This window comes from Lemur catta, chromosome 11 (genome assembly GCF_020740605.2).
Source record: "Lemur catta isolate mLemCat1 chromosome 11, mLemCat1.pri, whole genome shotgun sequence".
Taxonomy (NCBI): domain Eukaryota; kingdom Metazoa; phylum Chordata; class Mammalia; order Primates; family Lemuridae; genus Lemur; species Lemur catta.
The window spans coordinates 57611899-57626260 of NC_059138.1; the positions used below are offsets into that span (position 1 = coordinate 57611899).

At 38.3% G+C, this 14362-nt stretch overlaps 1 protein-coding gene across 1 annotated transcript in view; it reads right to left on the minus strand.

Annotated features, from left to right (window-relative positions):
• COL28A1 (collagen type XXVIII alpha 1 chain) overlaps window positions 1–14362 on the minus strand; it is a 155067-nt gene that overhangs the window by 102427 nt on the left and 38278 nt on the right. The window contains exons 12-13 of the mRNA XM_045564028.1: window positions 4484–4552; window positions 3290–3358 (exon numbers count right to left, since the gene is read on the minus strand). Coding sequence (XP_045419984.1) covers window positions 3290–3358; window positions 4484–4552 — 138 coding nt within the window. The remainder of the gene's footprint in view (window positions 1–3289; window positions 3359–4483; window positions 4553–14362) is intronic.

The window sequence follows — 14362 nt, forward strand, 5'->3', positions numbered from 1 at the left end:
CAAATTACTCTTCTTCCCTAGTGATGTGACAAATGAAAAAACACAATTTACATTAAACATAAGGAAGTCTTTTTCCAGTTTGCTCATTTTTTTAATTCATTCAACAAATATTTACCAAGTGGCTCGTAGGTGGAAGGCACTGTGCTAGGTTCTAGGAACAGCAGACAGAACTGCTCCCTGTCTCATGGAGTTTACAGTATTACGTGATAGTTAAAAGCAGATTTTGGTGTCATTTGGACCGAGGTTCAAATCCCAGCTATGCTACATGTTAGCAGTTTGATCTTAAACAGGTAATCCAATCTCTCTAAAGCTCAGCATCCTCCTCAGAATGGGATAACAGTTATATTCCTCAACCACAAGTGTCAATGTAAGGATTAAGTAAGAGAAATGTAAAGCTCTTCTTATCTATTAAGCATTCAATAAATATCTACTATTGTTATCAAAATTATTTTATTTGAGTCCTGCTGTTGCTCAGAATGTCCTTTTATGGAATTTTTTTTTTTTTTTTTTTTTTTACAAATAAGGCGTCTCATAGTAGATGGTTTAAATCAAACAACGTGGAAAGAGGCAAGCTGCACAGAATAAACACTTAATGTTCCTTCCTCTGCATCTCTAGACTACACGAGCTAAGGTGAAAGTGAAAATATTGGAGGCTTTAAGGAGCCATGTGCTTACAGCTGCTGAGAACAGAGTTAATGCTCATGGATAATCACTTAGGGGAATTTAAAAAACAGTGATCCAAGGTTTAATTACTCTAAATGGTCATAGAAACATTCTACACCATCAGTATATTCTCAGTTTTTCTAATTAAACAGGATGGAAGATGATTATTAACCAGACAAGAGAAATAGCAGATACTTGGGTTAAATGAGCTATAGTTTTAATTTATTAAGACAGCATAAAAGGATCACTTTTAAAAGACATAAATGCTTCTATAAAAAAAAATCAGTGTCCTTTCAAAGGCCATGAGACCCAATTGCAACTATGGCATACTTACTTGGCTTCTAATGAACACCTCTAATAAAAAAATAGTGGAGGGACCTAATTATCAGTTAACAGGGTCTGATTAGTGAAATGCCTTATTTAAGACATTGAGATAAAATATGATTGTGCATTATATTTATTTAGTTACTTTCCTTAATAATCTCAATAATGTGAACAATCAAGAAAAGTGGTTCCAATATACATGGCAAGCATTAAAGATAAATATGCTAAATAATAGCAAAAATTATCCATTGTCTTCAAACAGTACCATCTACTTTATTTTTTAACCTCAAAGCAATTATAGTTCTCCTTCAGGGGTTATTTTTTATTCCTATTGCTCTGGATAACCTTGCACAAAAAACAAACCGATCACTCTGAGTCTTAATTTATTTTTCATGAATCAGTTACATCTACCAGATCAGCACAAAACTAGGGGTGATCACATAAAGATGATAGCTGACAGTTCAAAGTTAAGTCTTGGAGCTAGAATATTAATTCCATCTATCAGTAGATTTATATTAGTGCAGGAATGAAAACAGCGTAGTACTCAACCTGAAACCACTTGCAATGATTCAGGCAAAGAAACAAAAGGAGAGACTTTAAGCAGAACCTTTCTCACCCTAAATAATTCAAAAATTCACATTGTTGATTTTTTACAATGAATTTTGGTGCAACATTTTGATACATTATTTAGGATCTTTCCCACCTTTGTTATGATTTTACATTCCAACTAAACCCAGACAACAGCCAGCACCAAACTCCCAGCCATGTGAGTAAGGCCACTTTTAACATTCCAGACATTCTAGCAGTCCAGCTAACCTCACATTATGCAGAACTCAAATCTAAGATGATTCTATACTTATTTTATCCAACTGTATTACAGAAATGTTGCTGTGTGATTACTGAGGCTGAGCCTTATGGTTTCTGCCTGTTGGAACACTCCTGCTTGGATTCAAGCTGCCAAGTTGTGAGGAAGCCCAAGCGACCACACACGAGAGGGAGAACTGAGGTATCTGGGCAACAACCCCAGATAAACTCCCAGACAACAGCCAGCACCAAACTGCCAGCCATGTGAGTAAGGCCACTTTTAACATTCCAGACGTTCTAGCAGTCCAGCTAACTTCACAGTATGCAGAACTCCCCAGTCAACCCATGGAATCATGAGAAATAACAAATTATTGTTTTAAGGTGCTAAGTGTTGACGTAGTTTGTTATGGAGCAATACATAACCAAAATAGAGACTCAGAGAAGAGAGTGGTTTGCTTTATTCCCCCATAATTCTAAGTCTTTTGCAGTGGTTTACTTTTAAGGATACCATCTAGTGAGTGAAAACTGAGTCTCTAGAGCACTGGTCTCTAGATAATTAGCCTAGTATATTTTTCCTCCAGATAATGCTCTGTTTTGTGAATTAGTGAAAAGCCTAACCTCCAAACAACATGTTGCCACTTCATTCACAGGACAGTAAGGAAGCACATGTTTCTGTTAGTACATGTGAGAAACTATGAAACATAAAGCCAAATTGGGAAACCCACTGTCCACAGGTGGTTATTTTTGTTTGTACCTCAGTGAATCAGCTACTGTTTTTCCTAAAGACAAAATGATTATTTGAAAAGTTAAGAAGCTTCTTACACCAGAATAATCATGTTTTATTCAGTTCCTCTCCAGATGTCTGTTGACAGAAGCTTTTTTCACTTCCAACAATAGTAAACTTCAAAGCTACATAAGGCAGAAGCTGTGAATAACACAGGTATTATCTGTCTACCACTATCAATCCCAGCTTTAGAGCATACTCATGGATCAAATAATGAGCAAGGTCCTTATTCTCAGTGATTTTCTCATGGTTACGGGAAAGTCAACTACAAAGTATAAACATTAGGCCTGAATCCAGATTTCTTATCTCCTAAGAAATTTTGACACAAAATTTCTTAGTGTACAAGCTGACTAATCTTATAACAGATGATAGCGAGAGAGAGCCAGTTGTAAATCTCATATATATAATACATGTACACATATGTACATATATATGTACAAGCTGACTAGTCTTAGATGATAGCGAGAGAGAGCCAGTTGTAAATCTCATATATATAATACATGTACACATATGTACATATATTAATATATACATATGTAGTCCTATTTTAAGTGTTGTGAAAAATAACACTTGGATTTGGTCCTTGCATGTTTATTGTCATCTGTTGTTCATAAAGATACAATGTAGATTAATTTGATCATTTATTTTAACCAGAAACAACAAATAAAAACTATATTCGTTCTTTTTATTCCACCTAGAATTTTTGCTACTTACTGGCTGTCCGGGCTCACCAACTCCAATTGGTCCCGGAGCGCCTAGTCTTCCTTCTTGGCCTCTTTCTCCCTAAGAGAAAGAAATAATAGAATGAAAGTTTGAGTTTTCAAATAATGAATAAACATAGCACAAAATACTCTGGGGATTTCAAAAGGATAAATAGTACAACAGTCAAACTTTTCATATTCATAAAGATATTAAAAATTCTAGAGGAGGAGAAATGGCTTGAATTTAGGTTAGCAAATTATCCTAAAATATTCACCATCTCTTCTTGTGTAAATGCAATACAGCACTCTCAGCTTTTACACACTATTGTATAGGAATTGTATAGGCAAGACGGACTGTGTGGCAATTCATTTTGCTAACTGAGATGACCAAGCCAATAGTGCATGCACCACGCCCTGCCCCCTTGCCACCGTCCTGGAATGTCGCCCCCTCTGTGTCCATGCTCTGTCCCATTTCACCTCGTCTAAGCTCTGTTTCATACTTGATCTCCTTCAGAACCCTTCTGCAATAACTCTGCCCGTATAAACTCCACCTTCCCTGTAGTCTCAATGTGCTTATTTTTGAAATGCTGCACATGGTGACACTTGATTACATTTAAAGTACACTGTTTTGTATTGCTCTCTGTTTTAGTCCTGCATCAAAGTCTTATTGTCTTAACCACATAGAAGCGCCATTCAAGATAAGCACTTAACGCTCTATTATATCCTGCATGATGCAGAACACTTCAGGATGGATGTTCTTCTATCTCTTCTAGTGCTCTAAAAACCTCTGTCAATATTTGCTTTTTCAGTGCCATGATCCTTCTGGTTTCTGCCCCTCTGTGTTTATGTAACGTGAGTGGCGATAGTTGATATGTTAAGGTATTTCACTTCCAAATAACATATTTGCATGTGAATGTTTAAAGTCCATGAAAATTTAACAGAATTACACGTACTCTGGAGAGAGGGTGGGTATTTGGAGACAAGAAAATCTCTCATTGCAACCAAATCAAAAAATTCATTGATTATTCTTGTGCTAACTCCCACTGAAGAGGGCATTGCAGTGTGAAAGCATACAATATAAGTAGCTTCTCCAAGAAGCCTCCTTGTATCTATGAGGGTTAGACTGAAGAGAGTTCAAATCACAGCTACCCCATCCGCTACAATAAATTCAGTAGTTACCAATGGGCAAAGAGACGCGTATCTTTACCTTAATGCCTTGTTGTCCAATCCCAGGAGCTCCTGGAGGACCATAAGGACCAGGAGGACCTGGCTCACCCTGGAGGAAGAAACAGCAATGTTAGGTCAATTCCGTAGTGCTTACTGAGCAGCTCTTAGATGTATAATGTTGCAACAGGGGCTTTGAAAGCAAGAACAAAACAAAAGCAGTCCCTGCCCTCAAGTGTTTACAATCCATTTGTAAACACAACACAGACCCAGGGCAAATTATTCACTAGGCACAGTTTTTACAAAATCTAGGGCCACAATACTTTTAAGAGCACACAAAAATGTTTCAATTTTAATTTTAATTTTTTAATCAGATTTTTAAAATAAACATAATAATAATGACGATATAACAATGAATCTAGTGTGGACTATATTTGCCTTTATGTCAACTCAGTCATAAAATTTAATTTTTAATACTTTTTATGGAAGAAGGGGCTCACAAAGGCAAAAGTTTTCAGGATCCATAAAAGTCATAGTGCAGCCCTCACTCATTCATTCACAAATCTTTATTAAGTGCTCTGGAAGACACATTTTGCTTCCCACCCAATGGCTATCCTCTCCCCACTTTGCTTCCCTGCCGACAGAACTCTGCTCTGGTCAAGTCAGGGGCAGCTGCTCTTTGCTCTCAGAGATGTGGGATGAATGATAATTGGTCTAATGCAAGGTTAGAGCCTCCTTTCCCTTTGTCACTGATTGGTCCAGGTTGGTCACGTGGCTCAATTCTGACCAGTGAAATGTAAGAGACCTTACTGGATACAAAGAAGAAACTTGACAGGGCACGGTGGCTCACGCCTGTAATCCTAGCACTCTGGGAGGCCAAGGCGGGAGGATCACTTGAGGCCAGGAGTTCGAGACCAGCCTGAGCAAGAGCAAGACCCTGTCTCTACTAAAAATAGAAATAAATTCTATGGACAGCTAAAAATATATATATGGAAAAATATTAGCCGGGCATGGTGGTGCATGCCTGTAGTCCCAGCTACTCGGGAGGCTGAGGCAGTAGGATTGCTTAAGCCCAAGAGTTTGAGGTTGCTGTGAGCTAGGCTGATGCCACGGCACTCTAGCCCGGGCAACAGAGTGAGACTCTGTCTCAAAAAAAAAAAAAAAGAAAAAAGAAGAAGAAGAAGAAACTTTTTGCCTCTGCCTCGTCTTTCCTACACACAGATGTGACAATTATGTTATAACTACGAATCAGCAATCACTAGGATGAAAGCCAGCAGTTGAAGAGGACAACACAGAAAAAATTGAAAAGAGACTGGCTCCTGGATAACCTCACTGAGCTACTGATCCAGTCCTGGACTATCCACCTTCAAACATTTTGTATACTCAATAGCAAGAGTTCTTAGGATTTAAACCACTATTAGTCAAGATTTCCATTGCTAGAAGCCAGAACATTTTCAGTTAATACAGCCTACTCTATGGCCGGCCCATAACAGAATTAAGGCTTTTTAAAACTGGGTGAGACCATTGCATTCAAGCCCGTACATTTCACAGGTGAGGAACCTGAGTCCCAGAGAGGTTACCTGGCCTGCCCAAACTCACATCTCAATATCATTCTCATAGATGCAGCCCTGCAGTTCTCTCAGGAATCTGACCCTGTGGCATGTTGCTAGGGGAAAGGAGAGTGGCTATTGATTCTAGGTGATTTTTCTATAATACTAATTTTTCTGTTGATCAAAATAAGGTATTTTTATTATAGAAAGGTTTTCATATATTAAAAAGCATACATACAAAGAAAATTTTAAATTACCCATCCAAGACTACTATTAATTTTTGGTGTGTTTCCTTCCAGTGTTTTTATATTCACACATGTACCTTTAATTTATGCTAAGGAAGATTACTGAATGTTTGAGTTAATGAATACTTGCTATTTAAAACTTCATTCAACTTAAAGATTTCCCTCTTCGTGCTTGCACTAACCAATGGTAAAATGAAACAGTAAATTGAGACAAGCCTTCTCTCAGATTAAAGGAAATGGAGGAATTGTCACTCATGTTAAAAGTCTCAAGTTGCTCCAGAGGCTTGTGATTTTGGAGGGGACATGTAGAAGCCAGAGCAATGTTCCATTGATATGGTAGAGGCACTGCTTTAAGAAAGTCTGTTGACTTTGACCAATTGCAATGGGGATAGAGAAGAAGGGTCAGAGTCAAACCAGCTCCCCAAAAGACCTGCCCGGGCTCAAGATGAATTAAAACAAAGGAAACCTGTTTCAAAATCAGTTGTCAGAGTTTGTGACTGTGGCATTTTAGTGGATTGAATTCAAAAGTACCTACTGTTCATCCTGTTGAATACAAGTCAGTCTGGCACATAAATTAACTTGAAATTTTTTCTTTAAAAATTCTAGAGTTATACTTATTTTTCCATATAGAGTAAATTTTCTAGAGCAGCCAGGTGACTGCCAATTCTTATTTTACATGTTCTTGGTTGTGGAATTTCTCTCTCTTTGTAACATTAGATATAAAATTTCTCACTAACTTTGAAGTTGTTTTCTTAATCTTAAAGCTTAATTAGGTGCTAGAGAATATTTAGCTTCCTAGAGATTCCAAATTTACACTTCAAAAAGCCTTTTTCTTACAACTTCTTGTGCTCTGAAGTTGGAATCTCCTTGTCAGTCATACAAGTCACATATGGGTGACTGTTTTTATCACTCAGCAATGACACCAAGTGTTTGTTCTGTGGAGGGCCATGAAGTAAACAAGAGGAAGTTTAAGATATAGCCCTAAACGTAAAGGACTAGTGTAAGAGATAAAAGAGATAACACCATTAAAAAATACAATAATAATAAGGCCTTGAGTTCACTTATTCTATTCATTTTCTGTCCCTTTTTTATGTGGCTTTGGTTCTGTAATGTATCAGAAGACATTTAAATTATACATTTAGTAGAGAATTTGAGGGTTGGTTTGTTTTTTGAGTAGTGAAAGCTCTACCCTATGTAGTATTTGTTTGACATTTGATCAGAAACAAACCAAGGCCAGGTATGGTGGCTCATGTCTGTAATCCCAGCTCTTTGAAAGGCTGAGCCAGGAGGATCCCTTGAGTCTAGGAGTTTGAGGTTGCAGTGAGCTATGATCATGATCGTGTCACTGCACTCCAGCCTGGATGACAGAGAGAGACCCTTGAAGGAAAGGAACAAAGGGAGGGAGGGAGGAGAAAATAAAAGAAAGAAGGAAAGAAAGAAGAAACAAACCAAGAGCAGAGGTTGGTAACAAAGAATTGGTTTGGATGTTACCTTGAAATGTGTGAACCAGGATAATCAAGAGGAGCAGCAACTATCTCGCCCTTGGGCCCAAAAGCCCCCTTTAGTCTTTGCCAAGTACCAATAAAAATTGAGAAATTTCTTAATATTTCTTTTTCACGGGAATTACAGGAATCTGAAGATTGCAGGCAGATTGCTTTTCTTTACCTGAACATAGCCCTTTGCTACATATGTTCATATTCCCCTTGTTTAAGTTTATTTCTCAGGAACCTGGCATCTCAACATAGGGTCCACAGACCAGTATTGACCTACAGCTACTGTTTATCCCCTGTGTATTTCCCCTTTCCCTTTCCTACAAAGATTCCCGAGGTGTAAAGAAAGTGGTAATGATCCTGACTGTAAAACAGGATATCTGGGTAAGACAGAACAAGCAGAGAAGAGTCAATACTCTAATGAGAATGATTTGCTGGGAATTTGGCAAGACAAGATAGCTCTGGTAAGACTCCAGGCTTGATTCCTTTCCAATTACTATTCCTGCCCCAACCCTCACCAACACACACACACACACACACACACACACACAGATTGCATGCCCTCAGTACTACTAATTATTCCTCTACTTTACTTTTGTTAGCCATCAGGGCCATTTACCAACAGGTGAGTAAAACAAAGAGGACTGGGTTACAATGGATATCACAGAAGACACCTGTTTCTCATGACCTCTATGTGGGTCTCAGCGTATGTGGGGACAGTGAGGAGGTTAGGCGGACCGCCTTGGGTCCTCCTCAGAAATCAAGAACACCCATGCTATGGGCCTCAAGAGCAAAGAAAGCCAATGTTTAATAAAACCTATTGTTTATAAGCGCTGCCCTGACACTTTATATATATTATCTCATTTAACTTAATAATTCTAGGAAATAGGTTTGGTTTTTTTTTCCATTTTATGCTGTGGGAATATAATCTCCATTTTTAATCCAATTTTCAGCATGCATGGAATCACAAGCGAAAAAACATGGCTTTGGAGTCATTCGGTGCAGTGGAATCCTGGCTCTATTGTTTACTAATAACTTGAGCTTTTGCAAGATCACCATATGGAAAATGAGGATAATTATATCTGCCCTGTAGTGTTGTTGAGAGGATTCAAGATATTGTCTGTAAAACATCGAAGTCATAACCAGTCACACAGTAGCTGTTTAATATGTATAGATTTGATTGTTATTCACCAGACCTTGATTGAGCACCAACTAAGTGATACTAGGTGAATAACAATGTATGCTCTAATTGAGTACCAGGTTACATAATTAGAAAAATAAATCAGATTGCACCTGCCCTTTGCAGAAGTTTACAATCTGGCTAGAGAGACAAATGACTATGAAACAAAATGCAAGCATGTGAATTAGCTATAATATATTAACAGAGTACGTAAGACTCTGAAGCAGAAATGTTTAATTCTGCCTTAAGGAATTGGGAACATTTCATACAGCAGAGGAGATAATCTGAACAAAGAAGTAGGAATCATAGCTAATCTTATGGGAAAGAAAGGGGACAAAAGTTCAGGGACAGGAAAGAGTATGAGGCATAATATGATGTCAAATGTCCTAGAGAGAATGAGCAGCCCCGTGGGCCCAAGGGGCCAGAAATGAGGTGACAACAGGGTCGCTGTCTGGGGCAGTACTGTCCAATAGAAATACACAGACAGCCACATAGGTACTGTAAATTTTCTAGTGGCAACATTAAGAAGTAAAAACAAACAGCTAAATTATAATAAATAATGCATTTTATTTAACCTGATATATCCAAAATATTATCATTTCACATTTAATCAATATTTTTAAAGTATTAATGATTATATTTCTTTTGACTTTTTAAAACTAAGTCTTTGACATTGGATGTGTACCTTACACTTACAGCACATCTCGATCTGGACTAGCCACAGTTCAAGTGCTCAGTAGCCACATGCAGCTGCTGCACCGGACAGCACAGGTTTAGAGTGGCAGCTCAGGTCAGAACCACGAACAGTACCAACATTTAACTGGGGTGAGAGTGGAAGAATATGATGATGTCTTGTGTGGAGTTGGAGAAAAAGAGAATTTCAAAAAGGACTCATCATTTCCAAAGACAAATTCATAATCTTTCAGTCTTAGACCTAGTCATCTTCCAGTGTTCTCTATCTCAGGCAAGAGCACCAAAATCCCTCCTGTACCACACCAGAACCTAGGGGTCATTCTTGACATTGTTCACTCCCTCTTCTGCCATATGCAATGCATCCCCAACACCTGTAAATATGCCTCCTAAATCTCTCTCAAATCCATTCACCTCTGCCACCCTCTACTATGCCTCTACAGTCTACACCAAATTAATATTACCTCTTGTTCAGACTGCAACCAAGTCCTTAGTATTCTACCTGCATCCACTCTAGCATGTTTCAATTTATTCCCTCTATTGCTGCTGGAGCAATCTTTTAATTTTAATTTTAATCAAGTACAACCTTCCAGGGACTTTCCTTTTGCTCATCACTCCAGACAGGGCTCCTTACAAGGCCCTGCATGGTGTGGTCCTGCCACCTTTCCAGTCCCATCTGCCATCAGTCACCTCTTCACTCACCAGCTTGGCTTTTGTTCAGTTCCTTGTACTTGCCTTGCTCCCTCCTGCTGTGGTGGGGGGGTTGTCTTTGCACATGCCATTCTCTCTGTCTGGGATGCTCTTACCTCTCCCTTTCCTAGTTATTCTTACTCATCCTTCAGACCTTATTGTAAGCAGCATAGCTTCAAGGAGGGTGTCTCTGATCAGGTGAAATCCCTATTGTAGTCACTGCAATATTGATAGCACCGTTTTCTCCCTTTGCTGAGCATTCATTACAGTTCCAGCTTCACATTTCTAGGTATGTTGCTATGTCTACCCCGTAGACTGTGGGGAGGATTCAGGTAATTTTGCTCAGCTTCCCATTCTCAGTGCTTAGCTAAATCCTGTCATTCACTCAATCATCCATTCATCAAACATTTACTGAGCATCGACTGGGGAGCAGGGGGTGTGACAGTGGCAGGAGGTGAACAAAACAGGAAACCTGATCTAGGCTGGGGGGGAGGGGGTTGTAGGTCTGGAAATGCTCTTCTGGTTTCCTCTGGTTTACTTAGGTTTTCAACCAGAAGCAACTGTATCTAAGTCACATAATGATACCAAGTACTTATTACAGTTTCTCCTGCAAACTCACTCAGACACAATTAACCTTTTTTTTCAGCTGAAAGAATAATGAAACCACAATAAATGGCCTAAAATCACACTGTAAGGAAAGTTCAGCTAAAGAAAACCAACGCTCCTTATCCCTGGCACTGGCTCTAACTAAAAGCAAATCTTTCCTTTCCCTAAGATAACAAATAATGAATGGTTATCAAAGTCTGAATTGTTTGAGGACAGAACTTTACCTTTTCTTGTACAATACACTAATGAACAATTTAATCGTACCTTTGGCTTTTCTTAACATTGAAGAGATGTTTTAGCAACTTTTAAAAATCATTTCCCAGATGTGTAACAACTTTAATATTTTAAATCTTGTGGCAAATATCAAATATTCTTGTGTTTCCCAAATGGGAGAAAGTGACAAATGAGCATTTTGTAGATGCAGAATGGTTCGAGTATGTCCAGGATACATTCTTAGCTGAAATTCAGTGAAGTAATGACTCTATACAGGGGCCTGGGAGGCCAAGGGGGGAAGATCACTTGAGATCAGGAGTTTGAGACTAGCCTGAGCAAGAGCAAGACCCATCTCTACTAAAAATAGAAAAAATTAGCCAGGCATGGTGGTGTGATCCTGTCGTCGCAGCTACAGGAGGATCCCAGGCAGGAGGATCACTTGAGTCCCGCAGTTCAAGGTTGCTGGGAGCTAGGCTGACGCCACGGTACTCTAGACTGGGCAACAGAGTAAGACTCTGTTCCCCCCCCCACCAAAAAAAAAACCACAAAGAAGTGATGAAGAATATAATAGAATATAATAAAAATTGTAGTATTGTACCAGATTTTAGTAACTCAACTCTAGATTGCTATCATGACATTGACGATGTTTGACCATGTTTTACAAAAATGGCAATTCAAATGGTTCAACTAATAGGAAAGTCATGCTTTGTCATATATAACAAAATCTAAGGAATTGTGTGTCATTTTCCCTAAAAGCAAGGCCCAGTCAGCAGCTTCTGAGAGAGATTTTGAGAATTGTAGCTCTGGTAAACACTATTTAGGCTTCTACAGCACAAAATGAGTGGCTAGAAAATATTCAGGGCAATTACTCTCCATTAATCTAAGAACAAGAACCTTGATTTATGAAAGGAGATAGGTACATTATAGATACTTACGACAGTGTGGTATGTTTCTTAAAAACTTCCTCTTGGAGGGTAGGAGGAGGGGAAAATGAGTCATTGTTTAATAGGTACAGAATTTATGTTGGGATGATGAAAAAGTTTTGGGCATGGATAGTGATAATGGGCACACAACATTCTGAATATATTTAATACCACTAAATTGTACACTTACAAATGGTTCAAATAATAAATATTACATTATATATATTTTTCCACAGTAAAAAAATCTTTATGATTGGAATAAAACTAATTTCCCTGTTGCAGAGCTGCTACTGCAACTTACTTGGAATGATATAGGACATTGATGTAATTACCAAAAGAATTCTGACATCCCTCTGAAGACATCGCAGTGGCTGATTCTGTTCCACATTAGTGCCCAGTTTGACTAGGCATGAAGGTTACACTCAGCAACTTTGTGGGAAATGTTGGCAGCATTTTAGGTTCCTCAATGCTTTCACTTTGTCCATGAGAGCTTTTACTTTGACAGACCACACACACACACACACACACACACACACACACACACACACAGATTATATACCCCATCTGCTGAGAACCACATGCATCAGCAATTTGGGAATGGAAATCATCTACCTTGAAGCCATTGGCTGACATCCCACATGTTCTGGCAGCCACTTCAAGTTGTCATTATCAGTTGTCTCATGTCAAATGAGTTAATAAGCTCATTTAGAGTCTTGGTGGGCAGATGTGCATGTAGGTCAAAGCCCTTTCTACAAGAATTGCTAGATTACTAATGATTCTTTCCCTTTAATTAAGCCCAGAACAGAAATAGCATTTAGACTTTGACATCTCTGAAGGAAACACATTCACATAGTTTGGCAGCTTGGCTATGATTCTTCATTTAACAGATATTTGTAATTAAAATTGTAAAGGGATTCTTCCTATGCACTGAGTAGCCACAGTCTCGTTCAAAGTTGTGAGCCTGCCAGAAGATCCAGAAAGCACATTATCATTTTTGGAGAACTAGAAAAGCTAACATGTTTAAGTACCCTATACTTATAATGCTTTACATGAATCCAAAAAATATACTCATTCTGTTAAGAAAGTTGTGAACTTAAAAAAGTTCTTTTGTTTGATTAATTATTCTTTACTAGGAATTACAGATGTCTATATATGTTTTACTTGATTTACTTCACATCAGCTGATAAGGGGTTATATATCCTGTTACAAAACATGATTGTTTATGTGGTGGAAAGAACATCATGATGCTACGAGAGTGTTAGGTTGTGTGAGAGCTGAAATATATCTACACAAGATGCTTGCTTGTGGAGAAAGTTTAAAATTTTTTATTGTTGTACATATTTGTGGTGTTGAACATGTCCAAACCACAATTGGAAATATTAGTTGTGTTTAGTAGGTTAACCTACTAAAGCTACTAAGCTAACACTGAGCCAAACCAAGTATTTAAATAACGACCAAAACAAGAATGTACTTTTAAAACTACTAAATTTTCATTAGTGAGTTTTCTGTTCTAGTGAAAATATTGACATTATAGAAAACATGGCCCTAAGTTGTATTTTTGAAACTGTAAAAAAAATTTCAGTCCAAAGTCTTCATGCCACTTTTAAAAGAAAGAAGTATAAATAACATAGATTATTTAAAGCACAAGAAGATTTTGATGGATTATGTCAACAATATCTTGTTTCTCTTTACTACTCAAATACGTTTGAAGACTAGTCAAGATTCTTGGCCAGGCGCAGTGGCTCACGCCTGTAATCCTAGCACTCTGGGAGGCCGAGGCGGGTGGATCGCTCAAGGTCAGGAGTTCGAGACCAGCCTGAGGAACAGCGAGACCCCATCTCTACTAAAAATAGAAAGAAATTATCTGGCCAACTAAAATTTATATAGAAAAAATTAGCTGGGCATGGTGGCACATGCCTGTAGTCCCAGCTACTCAGGAGGCTGAGGCAGTAGGATCACTTAAGCCTAGGAGTTTGAGGTTGCTGTGAGCTAGGCTGATGCCAAGGCACTCACTTTAGCCAGGGCAACAAAACGACACTCTGTCTCAAAAAAAAAAAAAAAAAGATTCTTGACACTACATCCTTCTCTCTGATTCCTTCCACAACCCATTGCCACCTCCCCAACTTTTCTATTGAAGCTGCTCTATCAAAGTTTTCCAATGACCTCAATATTGCCAATTGAACTGCCACTTAAGCAATTGCCTATGTGACCTGCCTACTGTTGACCACTCACTCCATTTAAAACCTTTTATTCACTCATTCAAGAAATACTTGTTGCTTAACTTGAATGTGTGTGAATGAGTGTGTGTGGCATAATTTTTAGTCTCTCAGAGAGC